At 45.8% G+C, this 21,591-nt stretch overlaps 1 protein-coding gene across 11 annotated transcripts in view; it reads right to left on the reverse strand.

The window, feature by feature from the left end:
* The window catches only part of UBR5 (ubiquitin protein ligase E3 component n-recognin 5), a 113,809-nt gene extending 104,268 nt beyond the window's left edge, over window positions 1-9,541 (reverse strand). For 7 of the 11 annotated variants that reach the window (XM_077493135.1, XM_077493133.1, XM_077493130.1 and 4 more), the window contains exon 1: window positions 9,142-9,540. In XM_077493135.1, the coding sequence (XP_077349261.1) occupies window positions 9,142-9,203 (62 nt within the window). In that variant the 5' untranslated portion in view covers window positions 9,204-9,540. Of the gene's footprint in view, window positions 1-9,141 lie in introns of all 11 variants that reach the window. The other 4 variants (XM_077493134.1, XM_077493132.1, XM_077493131.1 and 1 more) reach the window with 2 other exon arrangements.
* Window positions 9,542-21,591: the final 12,050 nt, after the last annotated feature.

Below are 21,591 nucleotides of genomic sequence, written 5' to 3' on the forward strand. Positions count from 1 at the left end.
CTCCTCTATGTTACCCTATCAGTACATGTACACAGGGTCATTTACAGTCATTTATAGGCAGTTGAGTTTAGAGGCATTTTATGAAAAAAATAAAAATAAAAAAAAAGTGTTCAGAATCTGAGTTTACGGGCATTTTAAGCGCCAAACGCTTCTAAACACGGTAACTCGCATTTAGCCGTGTTTCGTTTACAGACCTTTCATTTTTGGTTATTTAACGACTTCAGCCCCAGAAGATTTTACCCCCTTCCTGACCAGAGCACTTTTTACAGTTTGGCACTGCGCTGCTTTAACTGGTAATCGTACAAGGCTGTACCGAAAGGAAATGTGTGTGTTTCTCTTCCCCCCACACAAATAGAGCTTTCTTTTGGTCACATGTATCTGATAACCTCTGTGGTTTTTATTTTTTGCGCTAACACACACAAAAAAAAAAAAAGGGCAATTTTGAAAAAAAATACAAATGTAATTGTTTGTTTACATTAATATCCCCAAAAAAAATTTTTTGTCTTTTTTATTAAAATTTCTTTATCAGTTCAGGCCAATATATATTCTTCTAACATTTTTTTTTTTACCAAAAATATCCCGATGAGCGTATATTGATTGGTTTGCGCAAAAGTTATAGCATCTGCAAACTATTGGAAAGATTTATGCCATTTTTTTATTTTATCTTTAAAAGTATTGGCAGAGAGCTGCAATTTTTAGCGGTACTGCAACATTGTGACGGACAGATTGGACACCTTTTTGGGGACCATTGGCATTTATACAGCAATCAGTGCTATGTGCTAGTGTAAATGTCACTGGCATGGAAGGGGTTTACTAAGGGGCGATCAAGAGGTTAAACGTGTGTTCCCTCAGCATGTTCTAACTGTGTGGGGATGGGAGTGACTGAGAGGAGCCATATGATTTTTTCCTACTTAGAAGGAAGAAACGATATGGTTCCTCTCCTCTGACAGCACAGGGATTTGTGCGTTTACACACAAATCCCCATGCCCGTGAACACGATACCACCCGCCATGTGCTTTGGGTCCCACACTGTGCAGCAGGTGAGCACGCCCTCTGGTGGCCGAAAACAGGACGCAACCGTACAGGATTTCCCCCAGGAATGCCATTGTGCCACAGTATATCTGCGTGACATGGTTGACAACCACTTGCCGACCGCCGCATGTACATATAAGTCGGCAGAATGGCACAGCTGGGCAAATGGGCATAACTGTACATCCCTTAGAATTTGCCACGCTGTAGTGTGTGCGACCCTGCCGCAAGCTCTGTGAGTAGGATCGCGGGTCACGCGGACTCGAAGTACGCAGGGATAACCGTGATCATCTCACGGAGCTGAAGAACGGGGGGGATGCTAATGTAAACAAGCATCTCCCCGTTCTGCTTCGTTAGTGTGTCACTGATCATAGCTTCCTGTGATCAGGAGCTATGATCAGTGATGTCTCACACATAGCCAGGCCCCCCCACTGTTGGAACCACTCCCTAGGACACACTTAACCCCTTCCTAGTCAGCTAGTGGTTAACCCCTTCCCTGCCAGTGTCATTTTTACAGTAATCAGTGCAATTTTATAGCACTGATTGCTGTAAAAACGACAATGGTCCCAAAAACATGTCAAAATAGTCCGACGTGTCTGCCATAATATCGCAGTGACGATAAAAAAAAAAAAAAAAAATACAATATTATTTATAAAAATGCCATAAAAACTAACCCCCATTTTGTGGACGCTATAACTTTTGTGCAAACCAAACCCCTATTGTGTTTTTTGTTTTTAACAAAAACATGGAGAATACGTATTGGCCTAAACTGAGGAAAAAAAAATAAGTATCTTTTTGGGGGATATTTATTATAGCAAAAAAAAAAGCTTTTTTTTTTAAATTGTCACTATTTGTTTATAGCGCAAAAAATAAAAACCGCAGATGTGATCAACTACCACCAAAAGAAAGCTCTATTTTTGGGGGTAAAAAAACAAAAAACGTCAATTTTGTTTGTCACACAACCCCGGAATTGTCAGTTAAAGCGACACAGTGCCATATATCACAAAATGTGCTCTGATCTTTGGCCAGCCAACTGGTCCAGGGCTTAAAGCGGAGGTCCACCCTAAAGTGGACCTTCCGCTCATCGGAACCCTCCCCCCCTCCGGTGCCACAATTGGCACCTTTCAGGGGGGAGGGTTGCAGGTACCTGTACAGTACAGGTATCTGCACCCACTTCCGGGATAGCTCTCTGCGGAAAGGGGCGTACATTACGCCCCTTTCCGAAGGTCCCCCATTGCCTGCTGGGAAACAGATCCCAGAGGCAGCGGGTCCATTCTTATTGCGCAGCGCGACTCGCGCATGCGCAGTAGGGAACCAGGAAATGAAGCCGAAAGGCTCCATTTCCTGATTCCCATAACCAAGATGGCGGCGGCAGCACCCGAGAGACGATCGAGAGATCGGCTTTGGGTGCCGACATCGCGGGCGCGCTGGACAGGTAAGTGTCACTATTTTAAAAGTCAGCAGCTGCAGTATTTGTAGCTGCTGGCTTTTAAAAAAATAAAAAAAAATAAAAACACGGACTCCCGCTTTAAGTGGTTAAAAAATAAAATGCGGAAAAACTGACATTTTAAACGTGAGTTTGTCTAGTTAAATCGTTCAGGAGAGGTTGTAAAAAACGCCCCGTGTACATGAAGACAAAAAAATAAAATAAAAACACAGCACTATGATTTCATGATATAAGGGTTTCCCAACTCTCAACGCATCTACATAAAATACAAAAAAGGAAATAAATCCTTAACAGCAACAAAAATAAAAACCTAAATTTAATGCAACTGTCATAACATCAAATAATCCTTTGCACACTAGCTAATCCCAAAGCACACAAGAATATTACAGGTAAATTAAATTGATGTAAAAATAAAAAAAAAATAAAAAAAAAAAAGAACCCAAAGCCAAGCATCATCCTGCAAAGACTAGCAGATAATTATCACAGAAAGACAGACCTAAGCATCCTCTGCCAGCGAGTGCATGCAGCCACTACAAACCATAGGTGACAGCAAATAAAGAGGGACTTCAGGTAAAAGTACCCAAAACACCAAGATGACTAGGAATGTGTAAATAAAGGGGAAGGATATTGTGTTGGGAACAAAGGAGTGCGTGCTTTTCCAATGGCTGTATAGCATGTGACAGATCTCCACCTTGTTGTGGAACTGCAACTCCCGTGGCTGGGAAACTGCTGTTTGCCCATCATTGCCTTAAAGCGGTGGTCAAACGGTGGCCCTTTGCTTGCCTTTAACCAGCCCATGAGGCATTATTCCTGCCACTGACACCAACAATGGTGTACCAGTCCTGCCACTGACACCAAACATTTCTATACCCCCCCCCTCCCCAATACCAAAGATCGGGCATTGTTTATTCCCACTAGGCACAGTCCAGCCCACCTAAAGTTTGAAAGACAGTAAACTGCCCCCCCCCCCTTTTTTTTTTTTTTTTTTTTAAGTTGACCCTACCTTAAACGAGTGCAATACCTGCTTAATTTATAGCATTTATACAGGCATTCTATAAAAGGCTGATGATAGTGTACACCAGATCCAAAATTAAAATGTGTCAAAGGGACAGTAAATTGCACACAAAAAGTAAACTGGCCATACACAACTAGATTTTTCTCTTTTAGTCCAGCCGGTTGAACAAGAGAAAAAAAATCAATAGATTCCGCCACCCATAACAGCATAGGAGGAATCTTCACTGCCAGCTATTGTATACTGAAAGTACTTTACTCTACCCAGTATATGCAAAGGGTGTCCTATAACTAGCAGATCTAGGCTAGGTTCACACCATAGAGGTGTGCTTTTCCACACATCGCATGAAGGGCAGACGATTCATTTCATGGGTTGCTCTACGTGTGAGAAATGCAAAAAAAAAAAAAAAAAAGTCCCCGACCCTTTCAACTAGTGTTGCACCAGCAGCAATATGAAGCATTTACACGAGTACAAATGCTCCGATACTAATACTGATACCTTCAAGTCCACAGACTGTAACTGCCATCTTTATGGAGAAAGACGCAGGACATCGCACAAGGGTGTGGCAGCGTGAGACATGTGGACCACAGAAGTGGCCTTTTGGGTTACACTATAATATAGAGGGTAATTATTCATTAGTCTACAAAAACTGTCACGACACTAAAAAATAGGCATCGGTAATTGGTATCTGGGAGTACTTAAGAAAAATCTGAATTTTTTACTTAAAAAAAAACCTGGTATCGGTGCATCCCTATTTTCAACAAATGCCTGGCACCATGCGGCTTATCGCACACATTAGATGTGTGGGGCAGATGTCTCCCAAGGGGCAGCGCGTTTCTGTGCAGGTCAGGAAAACTAGCGATTTTGCGCATGTTCTTGACACACGCGGTGTGAACAAATCCTTAGACAGCCTTGACTAAAAATAAAAGCTGACCACTGTAAGCACTTCCTTTAGCGATAAAATTATTTGTCTCAACCCTCTAACTGCTACTTCTGCTGTACAGATCGAGCTGCTAGGAAGTTGAAAAGTAACAGTTTTACTGGCCAGATCACCAAGTGAGAATACAAAAACGTAGAAACCATCAAGAACACATAAGCTGCAATATATTATTGTTTGTGGATTTAACACCACTTTAAGAAATAGTCAGGGGCAGGTTATATTCTGTTGCACGGATACATTTGAATTTCAGAGGATGAACTTCGGAATCAATGTGCAACCTTTCTCTGTGCTCCGCGGGCTCTCAGAAAACCAGGATGAGCATGCAAGTGAACCAGATGTCTGCGCACAGCATGCATGGCTAGCAGGTTGCCCTGCAGCAGTGCTATGAGGATGTACTCAATTCTAGTTCTTCCTTTTTACTGATTAACTCCATGTACAGTAAAATGATTGCTTCTTTAATTTTAACCAGTCCTCAAACTAAAAAATGGGAACAAATTTTACTGCACAAATGCCCTTTGGTAAACAAAACAAGTTGAAAGACAAGGCAGCTGTTAAAAGAGGGAGCTCTCAATGTGCTGTATTTGGCAGGCCATGGATAGGGCATAGACCTAAAGATCTGCCACCGAGGGAGAGAAGGATCTCCCCTGCCCTTGGCTCAAACGGGCGACTCTTCTTCTAAAGATGGTATTGAAAGCCTCATCACATCTTTGTAAATAAGCCTGGCACATGATTGTCAGCAGCAAAGTCATTAAAGATTTTCTCTGAGTGGTGCCTGTACTTGCTTTACCCGCCCCTCTTCCAGTCCAAAGTGCCCAACTGCCAATAGCAAATATAATTTCAGGTTTTGATGGAGTAGGGAAGAATCGTGTCCTCCCTCTGGGATGTATTGCTCCCTGTGATGCGGTCCTGGTGACCACTGTCACAGGGACTCAAAATATTGAATTTGTTGTCACTGGAGCAAGGATGGAGGGAAATCTTCCAATGGAGTCATCTAATCAACACCAACTGTCAAGAGATTTCCCTTACTTTGGAAAGATTTACTCACACCCTGATGCACCCAAGGGTCAGGAAACAAAGGGAAATGCCCTTAAAAGGAGAACTCTGACCAAAGGGGCAAGCTCCAATTTAAGGCCTCCCTCTCCAATCATCAACATTTGGCTTTTTTTTTTTTTTTTTTGGAAGGGGTGGGGGGGCTTTCGGAATCTGAAAAGTACCCAATCCCACTTCTTCTCAGACAGCCTTGGTCCCTCGCCTCCTCGCAGTTATCTAGGACACATTACAGGTCCCAGAAGATTGCGGGACCATACACAATGCCGCAGCACGGCTCGCGCATGCGTAGTGGGCACCCAGTTATGAAGCCACAAACTGTCACAGCCGGGTGCCAACAGTTGAGATGTCAGCATCGGGACAGTGAAGGAATGGCTCAGGCGAGCACATCGCTGGACCCTGGGACAGGCGTGCGGTTGTTTATTAAAAGCAGCTACAGTTTTAGCAGCTGCTGACATTTATTTTTTTGGAAAAATGGCTAGAGCTAATCTAAATTAAATACCAAAAAAAAAAAAAAAAAAAACACACCTTGGCTTTAGACACACTAACCCAGATTCAACAATAATGGAAGCGCCAAACACCACCGCCTTCTGTCATACAACAGTCTACTGTCACATTGGAGAAGCACCATGGGGCACAGAGCACACAATTATTTCCTGAGGATTATGCGGTAATCACAGATATTACCAACATAATCTAGAAGTGTCATCTTGTGCCCTGTTATCCTCAAAAAACATATTCAAAATACACAGGGAACACAGCGTTCTGGTACAATCTACAACTTCATCACTGCACACCGAGTCCTACACCTCCATCTTCTCGTTCCGATGCACCATCAAGAGGCCAACTCGAAGTAACAGCCAGCCCCTTGATGACACTGCACCACATGCCCAGTGTAGCATGGTGTAGAACGCCCCCAAAACCTCCATAGACACATGACGTGTTTCTCAGGCGTGTGTGTGTGTGCGCGCTTTTTACAGGTGGTATTGAGGCGCTGTATCGTCTCCTAACCATCTGCTTTAACCCCTTGAACCCAGCACTAGCTAGGCACAACGTCAGTTGTAATTCAGCTGCAGGCAGCCCCATTCACATAAATGAGTCGTGGTCAGCGAATGGTAATAGCAACCAACAGTGACAGGGGGTATAAATCTTGCTGCAAAGCGCTACAACTATGGCATCTGTACAGCCTCATCTGCTGTACTGGGGGGGGGGGGGGGGGGGGGGGGGGGTGAAGGTCCTCCAACCCACTAGTAAAAGTACGCAAGATGGTCTTTCTTAGAAGTAGTGGTCAACACTTCAGTGGACACAAGGGTCCTCCATCAGAACAGCTGGATAACCCCTGGAATATATGAGGAATAAAGGATTTCCTATCACTTAGCAGTCCAAACTTCTTCAGACCTGATGAAGGGGAACTTTATCACTTGAATCGCATCGGCTTTCCTTTGTTGCCTACTACATCTAAGGATTCATGTACACATAGGCTTTTAGCAGAGTTTAGGTGAGGTTAAACCTCCCTCTCCTGAACGTGGAAGAATCACATTCAGGATAGGAATGTTTTGACAGCGGTAAACCGCAAAACATGTCCAGTGTTAGGGTAAGGCTAGTGTACATGTAGCCTAAATATGTACACCCGCTGCCAATCAGCGACAGTCCAGGTTTTCTGACAGCTTGGGGTTGCCGTCGTTCTATCAAATAGTATCTTCTGTCGAAAAATGCCTGCTCCAGGCTGCTCATGCGCAGTATGGAACAGCTGATGTGACTGTATGAAGGCGCATGCGCAGATCATAGGAGGCACTACCCGACACTGATGAGAGGAAGAAATGATCTGTAAAGCACCGAGGGACATTGCTATTCTCCAATTCTGCCTCGCGCTCACGGGGCGGCTTCATTGTATTGAAGGGCCGCTTTTTTAGTGTTGCTGGGTGGGTTCAGTGTTTTACAGGGCATATTTAACTGCGTATCAAAGCGGATTTGGCATTGGGGACTTGGCTTTGTTGCAAAACACTGAACCTGAACACTAAAAAAACAGCCCTTTAATACACTGAAGCCGCCCTGCAAGCGCGAGGCAGAATCGGACAATAGCGTTGTCCCTTGGCGCTTTGCAGATCATTCCTCTCTCTCATCAGTGTTGGATATTTCCTTCTACAACATGCACATGTGTCTTCATGCCATCACGCTCAGGAAATCAGCAGTTGTGCTGTTTTGTACTGAGCATGTGCACCCCGGAGCGGGCATTTTTCGATAGAACACTGGCAGGGATGTTCCACCAGCCACGCTCTTTAGTGTGGATGGCGGAATCTCTGATTTCCCTTGATCAATACTAGGAATAGGCTCAGGCGTGTTCAGATCCTAGTCCTAAGCAATCCCACCAGGAAGACATCACTGCACACTACCAATCAGGAGCAGCCTAGTCACGGCGTATGTGTAACGGTTGGCCCGGGAAACGCAACACTGCCTTAGATTAGTGGTGTGCAGTGATGGCTTCCTGGCGGGATTGCGGAGGTGAGTTCCGACAAAGGATGAGCTCAGGCACGTTCGCAAACTGCATGTGCCGAGCCCGCACTGCATATCGCTAATCACAAGCGCTGAGACATTTCCCGATGTGCGGCTGCAGAGATTGGGACAATGTCTCACTGCTTGTGATTAGCGCTGTGCAGTGCCGACTTCCTGGCGGGCTCGGTGCGTGGCGTTTGCAAACACGCCTGAGCTCCTCCTTGGTTGCGATTAGGACCCGAACTAGCCTGAGCCCATCCCTACTGAGTACGTAGGGCTGATGGTCAAATGTGTACAGCCAGCTTACTGAAGCGCTCGTAAACTATTTAAAACATGTACCTACAGGTGATCTTACAATACGTCTTACGGGTAAGTACAGCGAATACCTCCATAAAAAACGTACACCGCTTAGTGCAGGGGTCTCAAACTAGCGGCCCTCCAGCTGTTGCAAAACTACAAGTCCCATGAGGCATTGCAAGGCCAACACTTACAAGCATGACTCCCCCAGGCATGACGGGATATGTAGTTTTGCAACAGCTGGAGGGCGGCCAGTCTGAGACCCCTGACCCCAGATATTCACACCGCCTCTAGCCGCAACAAGGTCCCTAAGCTCTGCAGTCAGGGTACACCGAGCGGGCCATGAATGAAGATCACTGTGTCGCCATGACGACTCCCATGTGCAGTGACCTCATCACGCCCCAGCCAAACACCCAAGGGTGCCAACCCAAAAAAGGCGGGCGGTGTGAAGACGGACGCACGGTGACCATTTGTCATTGATCTTCCGGGAGGAGCGGTACGGCTGCCGTACGCATAGCGAGGTGCCAACAGAACCACCGAAGGGTCTCTAGGCCCCCCCGCCCAACCCCTCTACCCAGAAGAGCTCCTCCTCCTCCTCACTATTACATAGGAGGCGCAGGGGAGGTCTCTACTTCAGTGATGGCGGGATGAATAATCCGACCCAAAACGGGCGCTAAGCCATCACCATGCGCTAATTAACGTACTCCGTAAAACACAACAAGCTCTGATTGGCTGCAGCCTTCTTCTAAGAAGCCCCATACCCTATCTAACCATTGGGAGGTGTGGGCCCCATGTGTGGGAAGGCCGGCCTCTGATTGGCTGGGGGCCCTCTATTGTCGCACTGGCCCCGGGCCTCAGCCCTCTGAGGAGGATTACCGGTCATTGAGCTGGTCCTCGGTCCCGGGCAGCGGATGGACCACGAAGTGAATGGAAGTCATGGCGGGTCCGCCGAGGATTATTAATAGGACTACGGGAAGAAGATGTCTGCTGGCCGCCCTACGAGGCGGAGCCTCGGCCTCTCCTCCCGCTCTACCGCCACACAAAGCCGGCTCCCGGCTACACGAAGCTCCTTTCTCTCTTCCTTCGCAAATTCTTCGCCAGCCGCATAAACGACATCCGACACCGGTTAGAAATCGGTGGAGCCTTCAGTACCCGGACGCCATCTTGCCGCCTCCAAGCAGTCTGCTTCTCCCCTCCTCCTCCTCTCACCAGGACCTCAGCGGGGGATGCAAGCTTCTCCTCGATTGGCTGGCCGCGGAAAGCCTCGCCGGCCGGGAGGGTCCTCCAAGGCGCTTTCTGATTGGTTCAGGAGTATTTTTTTTTCGGAGTATGACCGCACATGCGCGAGACATGTCACAGCGTCGGCAAGGGAGGACGTGACGTGCTGGGCAGGACGCATGCGCAGAGCGAGTTTTTGTGTTGGCTCTTAAATAACATAAAAAAAAAAAAAAACATTTAGGACAGCAGTGGGAGTAATTTTACTTGCTATAGAGGCCCCTGACCTCACCAAAGGACCACGCATAGCATTCATTGCATGTAATGATGCAGTGAGAGATTGTGAACAGGCTTCAGAGATGGGGGTTGGTTTACTAATCTGGGGGGGAAGCTCTTGCTGATTTCTAGTATCCAAACATGCAAAACTGCTGTTTTTTATTTTGCTTCCATGTGATTGGGTATTCTTTGTAAAGTTTGACCTCCTTTAGGCTCAATTTACATCTATGCATGTTTCTTTTGAGTGTTTTTGCTGTGCTTTTTTTTTTCATGCGATTTTACTGTATTTTTGTGTTTGTTTTTGGAAAATTTGTTGGGCAGATTTAAAGATGTAAATCACGGTAAAAACGCACTACATGCTTTTCTCCAGCTTCTCCATTGAAGTCTATTGTACCAAAAAAAGCACCATTTTGCGTTTCAAAAACTCCTTGACCCAGGGCCTTCTTTAACCACTTCAATACCGGGCACTTAGACACCTTCCCGCCCAAGCCAATTTTCAGCTTTCAGCGCTGTCGCAATTTAACAATTGCGCAGTCATGCTACACTGTACCCAAACAAATTTTTTATCATTTTGTTCCCACAAATAGAGCTTTCTTTTGGTGGTATTTGATCACCTCTGCGATTTTTATTTTTTGAGCAACAAATAAAAAATTTTTTTTTTTGTTTCTGTTACATTTTTTTGTAAATAAGTACATTTTCATCTTCAATTATGGGCACTAATATGGCTGCACTGACGGGCACTGATAAGGCGGCACTGATGGGCACCAATGGGGTGGCACTGATATGTGGTGCTGATGGGCACTCATGGGCGGCACTGATGGGTACTTATGGGTGGCACTGATAGTTGGCATGTATGGGCACTGATAGGTGACACTGATGGGTGGCATTGCTTGGCATAACTTAATTATGTTATACAATGGTGCCAGTCAGTGCCCATGTGGGCACTGATTGGCACAGGTTTGGTATTTATTTGCACATGTGGATGGCCATGGGGCATGTACCTGGCCATCCACATGTTATGTGCCTCCCTGGTGGTCCTGGCAGCTTCCCTGGTGGTCCAGTGTGGTCATCCGAGGGGGGGGGGGGGCTGCGTTGATAAACAATCAGCACAGACCCCCCCCCCCCCGAAAGGAGAGCCACCGATCGGCTCTCCTCTACTCACGTCTGTCAGACACGAGTGAGGAAAAGACAATCACGGCTCTTCCTGTTTACATCGTGATCAGCCGTAATTGGACATGACTGATCACGTGGTAAACAGCCTCCGTTGGAGGCTCTTTATCAAGATCGGCGTAGCGGTGTGTCAGACTAACACACCGCACCACCGATTGCTGCGATGCGCGCCCCCACGGGCACGCGGTGGCTGTTATCCCGAAGGATGTCTTATGACACCCAGTCAGGACAACGGAACCACCGCCCAGCTGTCATTTTGCTATAGGCCGGGTGGGAAGTGGTTAAGGCAGGTCATAAGGGGCAGCTGCCCCGGGCCCAGTCATTGTTGTGGGACCCAAAGCAGTTTCCCCTTGAGCCTACACTACCTGAAAATAAATGGATTCAGTAGAGCCCAAGAAAATGTTTGCCTAGGGTCCAATCAATATTAAAGATGGCCCTGCCTTGACAAAAACAAAGAGACACAAAAATGCATTGATATGAACATGTTCCATAGGAACCTGTGTTAAGAAAATGTCCTGCTTTTGTCCTGCTTTTCAGCATAAATTATGAAAAAATGCATAAGTGTGAGGCTGGATTCACACCTATGCATTTTTAGTGCTTTTTGCATTTTGCAGATTTGCACTACAGATTATGTTCCATAGGAGACCATGTTAAATGGACTGTAGTACAAATTTGCAAAATGCAAAAAGCACTAAAAAAGCATAGGTGTGAATCCAGCCTAAGGCCCCTTTCACACATGCGGACAGTATGTCCCAGTGGCGGTACGTCCATAGAGGACGCAGGAGAGCTTCCCCCTCTCTCTTGCACCGCTCTATCACCAATAGATAGATTTATGCATTGCATGAATCTATCTATTGTCACCACTGCCGCCACCTATTCAGGTGTCCGGCCCCTTGTCGGTCGCCGGGCATCTGAATTACAGCGGCTGGGTTTCTTTGGAAGCGCCTGATTAGAGCTGTCGACTCTAATAGGCTTCCAAAAGGGTAAACAGCAGGCGCAATGCTGTGCGTTCGCTGTTTACACAGTGCTGTGTTAGAGAAGCAAATACATTGCTTCCCTAACACTGACCCCCCATCTCAGCCATAGGTATTTCATCCATCCGTTTTCAGATGAAATACGGACATACATGCATCCCTATGGGATAGCGGGTGTCAGCGGAAGAACATCCGCTGACACCTGATACCATCCGTCTCCGCTATGGTTCGATTCTGCAGTGGGAGGAAAATCCTATTTTTCTATCCGTCTGCAGAGCGGATCGGATGAACACAGACAGATGGTCCGTGCTCATCCTATCCCCCATAGAGGATAGCGGAGATCTAACAGGGCGGTCCCTGCAAAGGGTCAATCTGCCGGCTCAATGAGGATCATCACGGGTGGACTTGCCGCGATTCTGCTCACGATTTCAAAGTGCAGAGGTGTGAATGACAAATCACAGAACACACATTTGAGATGCCATTCATTTAAATGGCATCTAAAATCACAGTGTGGTTCTCCCACGATTATCGCTCTGCAATAGTGGCGACCATCATCTCGTGAAGCTTGTGGCCCAAAAAAAAATTCAGGCGCTACTTTTGGGCAACATGCAATCTATTGCATGACAATACCGCAATGTAATTTTAGGTGCCATTCCTCTGCGATTTGTCATTCACACCTCAGAGTTTTGAAATTGCTGCAAATCTGCCTGCAATTCAAAACGCAGAGGGGTGAATGCAGTCTTACTAAGCTCAGGAGCAGCTGCAGTGCACAGTGCATTTGGCTTTAGTAAATCCACCCCACTGTGTTCATATTACAGGAGATGGTCAGAGACTGCAGACCTATTACGCCAGAGTCTGGGGACATGTTGCAGGAAACTGCCAGAAACTGAGGACAGATTACAAGAGACTGTTGGAGGTGCCTGCTGTTATACTAGTCTCTGAGCAAAACAGCGCCCCCTACAGCCTCCCACTACATGAATATTCCTCCCAGCAAAATCCATTATTAAGCCATATAAATGATCAGAGATAAATATATATATATAGATATAGATATATATATATATATATATATATATATGAGAAAGAAAAAAAAATCACATAAAAAGAAGAACATATGAGAGAATTACATCAAATGCTTTAGCTTGTAGAAGGTAGATTTGTTACAGTGGTATTAAACTCAAAAACAAAGCTATATTACATTACCTTGATAAAGTATTCACACCCCTTGCCCTTGAAATTTTCCACATGCTACAACCAAAAAAGTGAATGTATATGTAAGTGGAAGGAAAATGATAAATGGTTTTCAATTTTTTTTTACAAGTATATATCTGAAAAGTGTGGCGTGCATTTGTATTCAGCCCCCTTTACTCTGATACCCCTAACTAAAATGTAGTTGACCCAATTGCCTTCAGAAGTCACCTAATTAGTAAATAGAGTTCACCTGTGTGTAATTTAATCTCAGTATAAATAGAGCTGTTCCATGAAGCCTTCAGAGGTTTGTTAGAGAACCTTAGTGAACAAACAGCATCATGAAGGCCAAGTAACACACCAGACAGGTCAGAGATAATGTTGTGGAGAAGTTTAAAGCAGGGTTAGGTTATAAAAAAAATATTCAAAATTTTGAACATCTTACAAAGCACTGTTCAATCCATCATCCAAAAATGGAAAGAGTATGGCACAACTGCAAACCTACCAAGACATGGCCGTCCACCTAAACTGACAGGCCGGGCAAGGAGAGCAATAATCAGAGAAGCAGCCAAAGGGCCCATGGTAACTCTGGAGGAGCTGCAGAGATCCACAGCTCAGGTGAGAGAATCTGTCCACAGGACAATTATTAGGCTGGGTTCACACTATCTTCGCATGTGGCTCACAGCAGGGGGTCCAGCGCATCCCTGTTCACTGTTTCAAGCCCAATTTCAGCTCCTGAATTCAGAGCTAAAATGGACCAAAAGATGCAAAGGGCTCCTGTGCAAATTTGCAGTGGAGATATGTGAACAGGCTGGTCAGAGTTGATGGGAAGATGGATGGAGCCAAATACAGGGAAATCTTAGAAGAAAACCTTTTAGAGTCTGCAAAAGACTTGAGGTTCACCTTCCAGCAGGACAACAACCCTAAACATAGAGCCAGAGCTACAATGGAATGTTTTTTTAAAAAGTGTAAAGCATATTCATGTGTTAGACTGGCTCAAAGTCCGGACCTAAATCCAATAGAGAACCTGTGGCAAGACTTGAAAATTTTTGTTCACAGACGCTAACCATCCAATCTGACAGACCTTGAGCTATTTTAAAAAGTAGAATGGGCAAAAATGTCACTCTTTAGATGTGCAAAGGTAGTGGAGACATCCCCAAAAGACTTACAGCTGTAACTGCAGCGAAAGGAGGTTCTACAAAGTATTACAAATGCACGCCATACTTTTCACATATTTGTAAAAAAAAATTGAAAACCGTTCATAATTTTCCTTCCACCTCACAATTATTAATTAAAAAGCACTTTGTGTTGGTCTATCATATAAAATGCCAATAAAATACATTTATGTTTTTGGTTGTAACATGACAAAAAAATGGAAATTTTCAAGGGGTATGAATACTTTTTCACTGTATATTGCAGCTTACCAGTTCTTAGATGTGGTGGCTTTTGTTTTCTTTCTTTTGGGCTTTAAATTTTGCCAGTAAGCCAGTAAGTTATTTTTAATCTTTCTTTAAGGGCTTGTTTACACCATCCTTGCATGGAAACTGATGGGAAAACCGAACAGATTTCACTTGCAGAGACATACGTTTTACATCGGTTTTCATGTGCGTTACAGTGAGTTTTTATGCACGATCAGAAATTGATGTCATGTTATTTTTTTTCCTTTGCAGAAAATTGCATACACGTTGCAGATACCTGTGCAGAAAAAATCCACAAGGTGTGGTGTTAACAGGACACATAGGCTTCTTTCACAATGGGGCAAAGATGTCAGTTTTTCTGCATGCGTTCTGAAAGGGCACGTATGGTGTGAACGAGCCTGAGCCCTTGCAGAATGCATGCAAAAAAATGGTGTCTCTGCACCATGGTGTGAATTATATCTTTTCATGTGACAACACTGAAGAAGTGACACTTTGCTACAATGTAAAGTAGTGAGTGTACAGCTTGTATAACAGTGTACATTTGCTGTCCCCTCAAAATAACTCAACACACAACTTGTTTAAACCGCTGGCAACAAAAGTGAGTATACCCCTAAGGGAAAATGTCCAATGAAAATGGGCCCAAAGTGTCAATATTTTGTGTGACCACCATTATTTTCCAGCACTCCCTTAACCCTCTTGGGCATGGAGTTCACCAGAGCTTCACAAGTTGCCACTGGAGTCCTCTTCCACTCCTCCATGATGACATCATGGAGCTGGTGAATGTTAGAGACCTTGAAGATGACCCACAGCTGCTCAATAGAGTTTAGGTCTGGAGACATGCTTGGCCAGTCAATCACCTTTACCCTCAGCTTCTTTAGCAAGGCAGTGGTCGTCTTGGAGGTGTATTTGGGGTCGTTATCATGTTGAAATACTGCCCTGCGGCCCAGTCTAAGAAGGGAGGGGATCATGCTCTGCTATAGTATGTGTTGGCATTCATGGTTCCCTCAATGAACTGTAGCTCCCCAGTGCTGGCAGCACTCATGCAGCCCCAGGCCATGACATTCCCACCACCATGCTTAACTGTAGGCAAGACACACTTGTCTTTGTACTCCTCTCCTGGTTGCCGCCTTGCACGCTTGATACCATCTGAACCAAATAAGTTTATCTTGGTCTCATCAGACCACAGGACATGGTTCCAGTAGTCCATGTCCTTAGTCTAAGGAAAAAGTGGGGGAAAACACTGCGCTATAACTGAATATAAAACAAAAAAGCAGCTGCCAACACTTAAAACAAACAAAGTTCCACAATCAAAAAGTAAAAAATAGTGTAGCGCTTCTGTAATAGTGAATGTGATCAACACATACACAAAAAAATTCCAAATAAATGGTCACATGAGACAGTCCATATACATAAAACAAAGTCCAATGGAATAGGTATGAACTTCCGTGATGTAACTGGTGCGAGGATGGTTAGGCCATTTCAAGGAAAGAGAGGGATCTTGCTAAACAGATATACCCATGTAAAACAGCTTGTCTGTAGACATTAGGGAAGTAGATAAATACTCTTACCAACTGTGTTGGACTCACACGGTCATATGACAGTTGAGTCTGTAAAGCTTAGGGTCCCAATCTAGGGCCAGGGGGTGGATCGATGAGGGTCCGTCAAACTGGTGAGAGAACTTCAACCAACTGTGTGCCAGGCGATGTGTTTCACGGATGGAACATCAGGATGGTTTCTTATCCAACTCGGACGTAGCACGATCAACACCGATACTCCGATCACCCCAAAATAGGGTGAAAGATGTTAGAGGTTTTTTAGGCCAAAAAAAGAGAAAGGAAAAAGAGAGCTCCACATGGTGCGGGTCAGACTGTATAAAACGGCAAATTTATTTAAAAGTCAAAAAATTATATAAAATATTTATGACTTAGTGATCACAAAAAGATTAGCTAAAAATGAAAATAAAAGCAATGTAGGGTGCCAACAGCTAGCCCGACGCGTTTCGACACATATGTCTTCGACAGGGGCTTGCCCCTGTCGAAGACATATGTGTCGAAACGCGTCGGGCTAGCTGTTGGCACCCTACATTGCTTTTATTTTCATTTTTAGCTAATCTTTTTGTGATCACTAAGTCATAAATATTTTATATAATTTTTTGACTTTTAAAAAAATTTGCCGTTTTATACCGTCTGACCCACACCATGTGGAACTCTCTTTTTCCTTTCTCTTTTTTTGGCCTAAAAAACCTCTAACATCTTTCACCCTATTTTGGGGTGATCGGAGTATCGGTGTTGATCGTGCTACGTCCGAGTTGGATAAGAAACCATCCTGATGTTCCATCCGTGAAACACATCGCCTGGCACACAGTTGGTTGGAGTTCTCTCACCAGTTTGACGGACCCTCATCGATCCACCCCCTGGCCCTAGATTGGGACCCTAAGCTTTACAGACTCAACTGTCATATGACCGTGTGAGTCCAACACAGTTGGTAAGAGTATTTATCTACTTCCCTAATGTCTACAGACAAGCTGTTTTACATGGGTATATCTGTTTAGCAAGATCCCTCTCTTTCCTTGAAATGGCCTAACCATCCTCGCACCAGTTACATCACGGAAGTTCATACCTATTCCATTGGACTTTGTTTTATGTATATGGACTGTCTCATGTGACCATTTATTTGGAATTTTTTTGTGTATGTGTTGATCACATTCACTATTACAGAAGCGCTACACTATTTTTTACTTCATGTCCTTAGTCTGCTTGTCTTCAGCAAACTATTTGCAGGCTTTCTTGGGCATCGTCTTTAGAAGAGGCTTCCTTCTGGGATGACAGCCATGCAGACCAATTTGAGGCAGCGTGCGGCGTATGGTCTGAGTATGACAGGCTGACCCTCCCACCCCTTCAACCTCTGCAGCAATGCTGGCAGCACTCATACGTCTATTTCCAAAAAAGACAACCTCTGGATATGAAACTGAGCATGTGCACTCAACCTCTTTGGTCGACCATGGCGAGGCCTGTTCTGAGTGGAACCTGTCCTGTTAAACTGCTGTATTGTCTTGGCCACCATGCTGCCGCTCAGTTTCGGGGACTTGGCAATCTTCCTATAGCCTGGGCCATCTTTATGTAGAGCAACAATTCCTTTTTTTCAGATCCTCGGAGAGTTCTTTGCCATGAGGTGCCATGTTGAACCTCCAGTGACCAGTATGAGAGAGTGAGAGCGATAACACCAAATTTAACACACCTGAAACCTTGTCTCACTAACAAGTCACATAACACCATTTTTGCGATACGGCACTGCATTACTTTAACTGACAATTGCGCAGGCGAGTACACAAATGGCTAATTGGGCCCAATTTGGAAATTTTCACTTAGGGGTGTACTCACTTTTGTTGCCAGTGGTTTAGACATTTACAGCTGTGTGTTGAGTTATTTTGAGGGGCCAACAAATTTACACTGTTATACGACCTGTACATTCACTAATTTACATTGTAGCAAAGTGTAATTTCTTCAGTGTTGTTTGGGACCATTGTCATTTATACAGCAATCAGTGCTATACAAATGCACTGATTCCTGTGTAAATGACACCGGCAGTGATGGGGTTAACCACCAGGGGGCAGTGTAGGGTTTAAGTGTGTCCTGGGGCGTGTTTCTAACGGTGGGGGGTGTGGCTACATGTGGCATGTCACTGATCTCTGCTCCCAATTACAGGGAGCAGAGATCAGTGACAGTGTCACTAGGCAGAACGGTGAGATGCTTGTGTACATTAGCATCTCCCCATTTTTTCTCCCCGTGAGGTGATTGCGGGTATTCCCGTGGCGATCGAGTCCGCGGGACCCGCGACCCGACTCACGGAGCTTGCCACGTGTGCATGCACGCCCACTAGCCTCCTCTTAAAGAGCCACGTACAGGTACGTTATTCTGCCTATAAGAGCCCTTCTGCCGACTAATATCGGCATGAGGCGGTCAGCAAGCGGTTAAAGTGATTGTAAAGTCTCGTTTTTTTTATTTAAAAATAAAAAACACGTCATACTTACCTGTTTTGTTTTGCACAGAGGAGCCCAGATCCTCCTCTTCTCTGGTCCCTCTTCTGTGCTCCTGGCCTCCAGTTTGCTGTGGGGACACCCGAGCCGAGCCACAGCTCTGTGTGTCCATTCAGACATGGAGCTGGAGTTCAGCTCTACCCTCTCACTCTTGATTGGCTGACTGACAACAGCAGGAGCCAATGGCGCTGGTGCTCTGTCTCAGCCAATCAGGAGATAAAGTCCCAGGTGCCTGAGGCAATCACTGGATAGAGATGGGGCTCGGATAAATATTAGGGGGGGGTTTCTACACACAGAAGGTTTTTAATTGTATTTTATCATAGAATGCATGAAGATAAAAAACCTTCTGCCTTTACAACCTTTAATGAATGTAGTAAAATGTTCCAATATACTCACAAAAGAAAGTAATATCATGTGCATGTAGCAATATCCATCACACCAGTGGGGACCCATGCATTATGGGCGCTGCCCCCCCTTGCCCTGCTGACGCTTTCCCTATCCATGCGCCCAGCCCCTTTCAGGACGCCGGATGCATGGGCTCCTATGGCGGGGCAGGAGGGGTTGTTTTTTTTTGAAGCACCTGGTTAGAGCCAGAGGCTCTAATAGGTTTCAAAAAAGGGTGGGCTCAGGGCACAGAGGGTGAATGAATGAATATTCGCTATTTTCACACCGCATTGCCTCCCCACCAATCTGGAGGCAGGTCAGTGAGACTTGTTTCCTGATTGGCCAAAGCGTCAGGCGTCCCTATTGGATGCTCAGTGCTTTGGCGGAAGTGGGACAGAGAGGAGGAAGCTGACTGGAGAGGACACGCCGGAGAAGAGGACAACCGGTAAGCGCCAGACCTCCTGCACGGGAATCCATCCGTAGGGGTGGAGGGTGCTGTGAGTGGGATGTCCCGCGATCCATCCGCAGTGGAGGTGTAAGCAGAGTGTCCCGCGATTCATCCGCTGGGGGGGGTGAACAGAGTGTCCTGCAATCCATCAGCCGGGGGGAGGTTTGAGCGGAGCAGTGATGGTGCGTCCATAAGGGCACACAGGCGCCACCCCCTCTCTCCTGCCACCTCTCTATCACCAATAGATAGATTCATGCATTGCATGAATCTATCTATGGCCGCCGCTGCCACCCCCTATTCAGTCACCCGGCCCCTTTTCAGGCACCTGAATTACAGAGGCGAGGGGGGGGGGGTGTTTTTGAAGCACCTAATATAGGCTCTAATAGGAGTCAAAAAAAGTGACCTGCGAGCGCCATGCTGGCATCGCTTTCCTAACACTATACTGACTCTCCGCCAATCAGGTGCTCGGGTCTGTTATCTGTCACCTTATTGGCTGAAACAACAGACGCCGCTATTGGACACCTATCAGGAGGAGAGGACGGGAGATGAGGATGGAAGGAGTCGCAGGAAGGACCCCGCTCGTCGCTTTCACCCACTGCCCCACCAAGACAGGGTAAGTGCCAGGCAGGCGGGGAAGGGGCGGGGGCCACACTGGGGACATTCAAGGGCACACTGGCAGCATTTAATGGGCACACTGGCAGCATTTGATGGGTACATTGGCAGCATATGATGGGCACACTTGCAGCATTTGATGAGCACACTGACAGCATATGATGGGCACACTGGCAGCATTTGATGGGCACACTGGCAGAATTTGATGGCACAGGGGCAGTGTTTAATGGGCACAGTGGCAGCTTTAATGGCACCGTGGCAGAATTTGATGGGCACAGTGGCAATGTTTGATGGCACAGTGGCAGCATTTGATGGGCACAGTGGCAGCGTTTGATGTCACAGTGGCAGCGTTTGAGGGCACAGTGGCAGCATTTGATGGGCACAGTGGCAGCGTTTGATGGGCACAGTGGCAGCGTTTGATGACACAGTGGCAGCGTTTGATGGGCACAGTGGCAGCATTTGAGAGCACAGTGGCAACGTTTGATGGCAAAGTAGCTGCAACTGGATGATTTTTTTTCAAATTTTTTTGTGCCCGGCCCCCCCCAAAAAAATGTCAGCACCAGCCGCGACTGCATCACACCACCAGATGTGTGTCCATCAGAAAGAGTTCAGCTTACACATTTCGAGGGCTATGCCCTCTTCCTCAGAGCTCTAATGTGTCATACCTTAATGCACTAGGCTGGTGCGCCTTGTTCTTATGCTTGTTTTCTAGTATGGGATATCCCTGAATTGAATAGGGCTGCAAGCCCTTCCTTCTCTGTGCTCAGGTTGTTCAGCTGTCGAATAATTGCCAGTACTCATCATTCCACAGTGGCTCACCTGTTGATCATCTCCTGCTCTTCAGTCCAGCCCACAGCCAGCCCCTTTTGGCTATTTCATTTCATCAATTGCCTTTGTTTGGTCAACATATCTAGAGACTCTCTGCTGTGTTACTGTTGAAGACTTGCCTGGCTAACTTCCCTTCTGGTTCCTAATCCTGTCTGCTGCCTCTGACTATGCTGATCTGAGGCTTCCTGATTTCCTGGCTTGTTCTGACTACCCGATTTGGCTACCGAACCCTGGGTATGTTTTGACTACGTTTACCAGTTGTACCATTTTATTAAAAGTGTGATTTTTACTGCATTTTCTGTCTCCGTCTGTTTCATGGTTCCTGACACAGTGCCTACAGTGGTGGTTGTCAGTGATTGAGGCTTTCAGTGTCTGACACGATTGAAGATCTGTCCATTTTGAGCCCCATAAAGACTGGAATGTTTGGAGGGTTTCCTTACCTTTAACGTGGACTTTGATTATATTTATTTGTTTGTACCCCTATTTCAGTGATTCCTGCTAGCTTCGGGATCCCAGGCCGAATGGCTGCTCTGCTGCTTGGTGAACACAGGAGGTCACTCGCTTGGCATGTGCGCCCTTCAGAGTACACATTGCATTCTCTCAATTATTGCAAAGTGTTTTCTGATTGGACTAGGTGTAGATTATGACATCAGCACCCTGTATCTCCACCTTGTCCAAACAGAGAATGCTTTGCATTCATTGAGAAAATAGGAGGTGTTCTCTGAATGGTGCCCATAGACGTGCGCATGGGGACTGGACACACCCTAATAACACTGC

This window comes from Lithobates pipiens, unplaced genomic scaffold (genome assembly GCF_037356315.1).
Source record: "Lithobates pipiens isolate NorthernLeopardFrog02 unplaced genomic scaffold, aLitPip1_a1.2 Scaffold_19, whole genome shotgun sequence".
Classification (NCBI taxonomy): domain Eukaryota; kingdom Metazoa; phylum Chordata; class Amphibia; order Anura; family Ranidae; genus Lithobates; species Lithobates pipiens.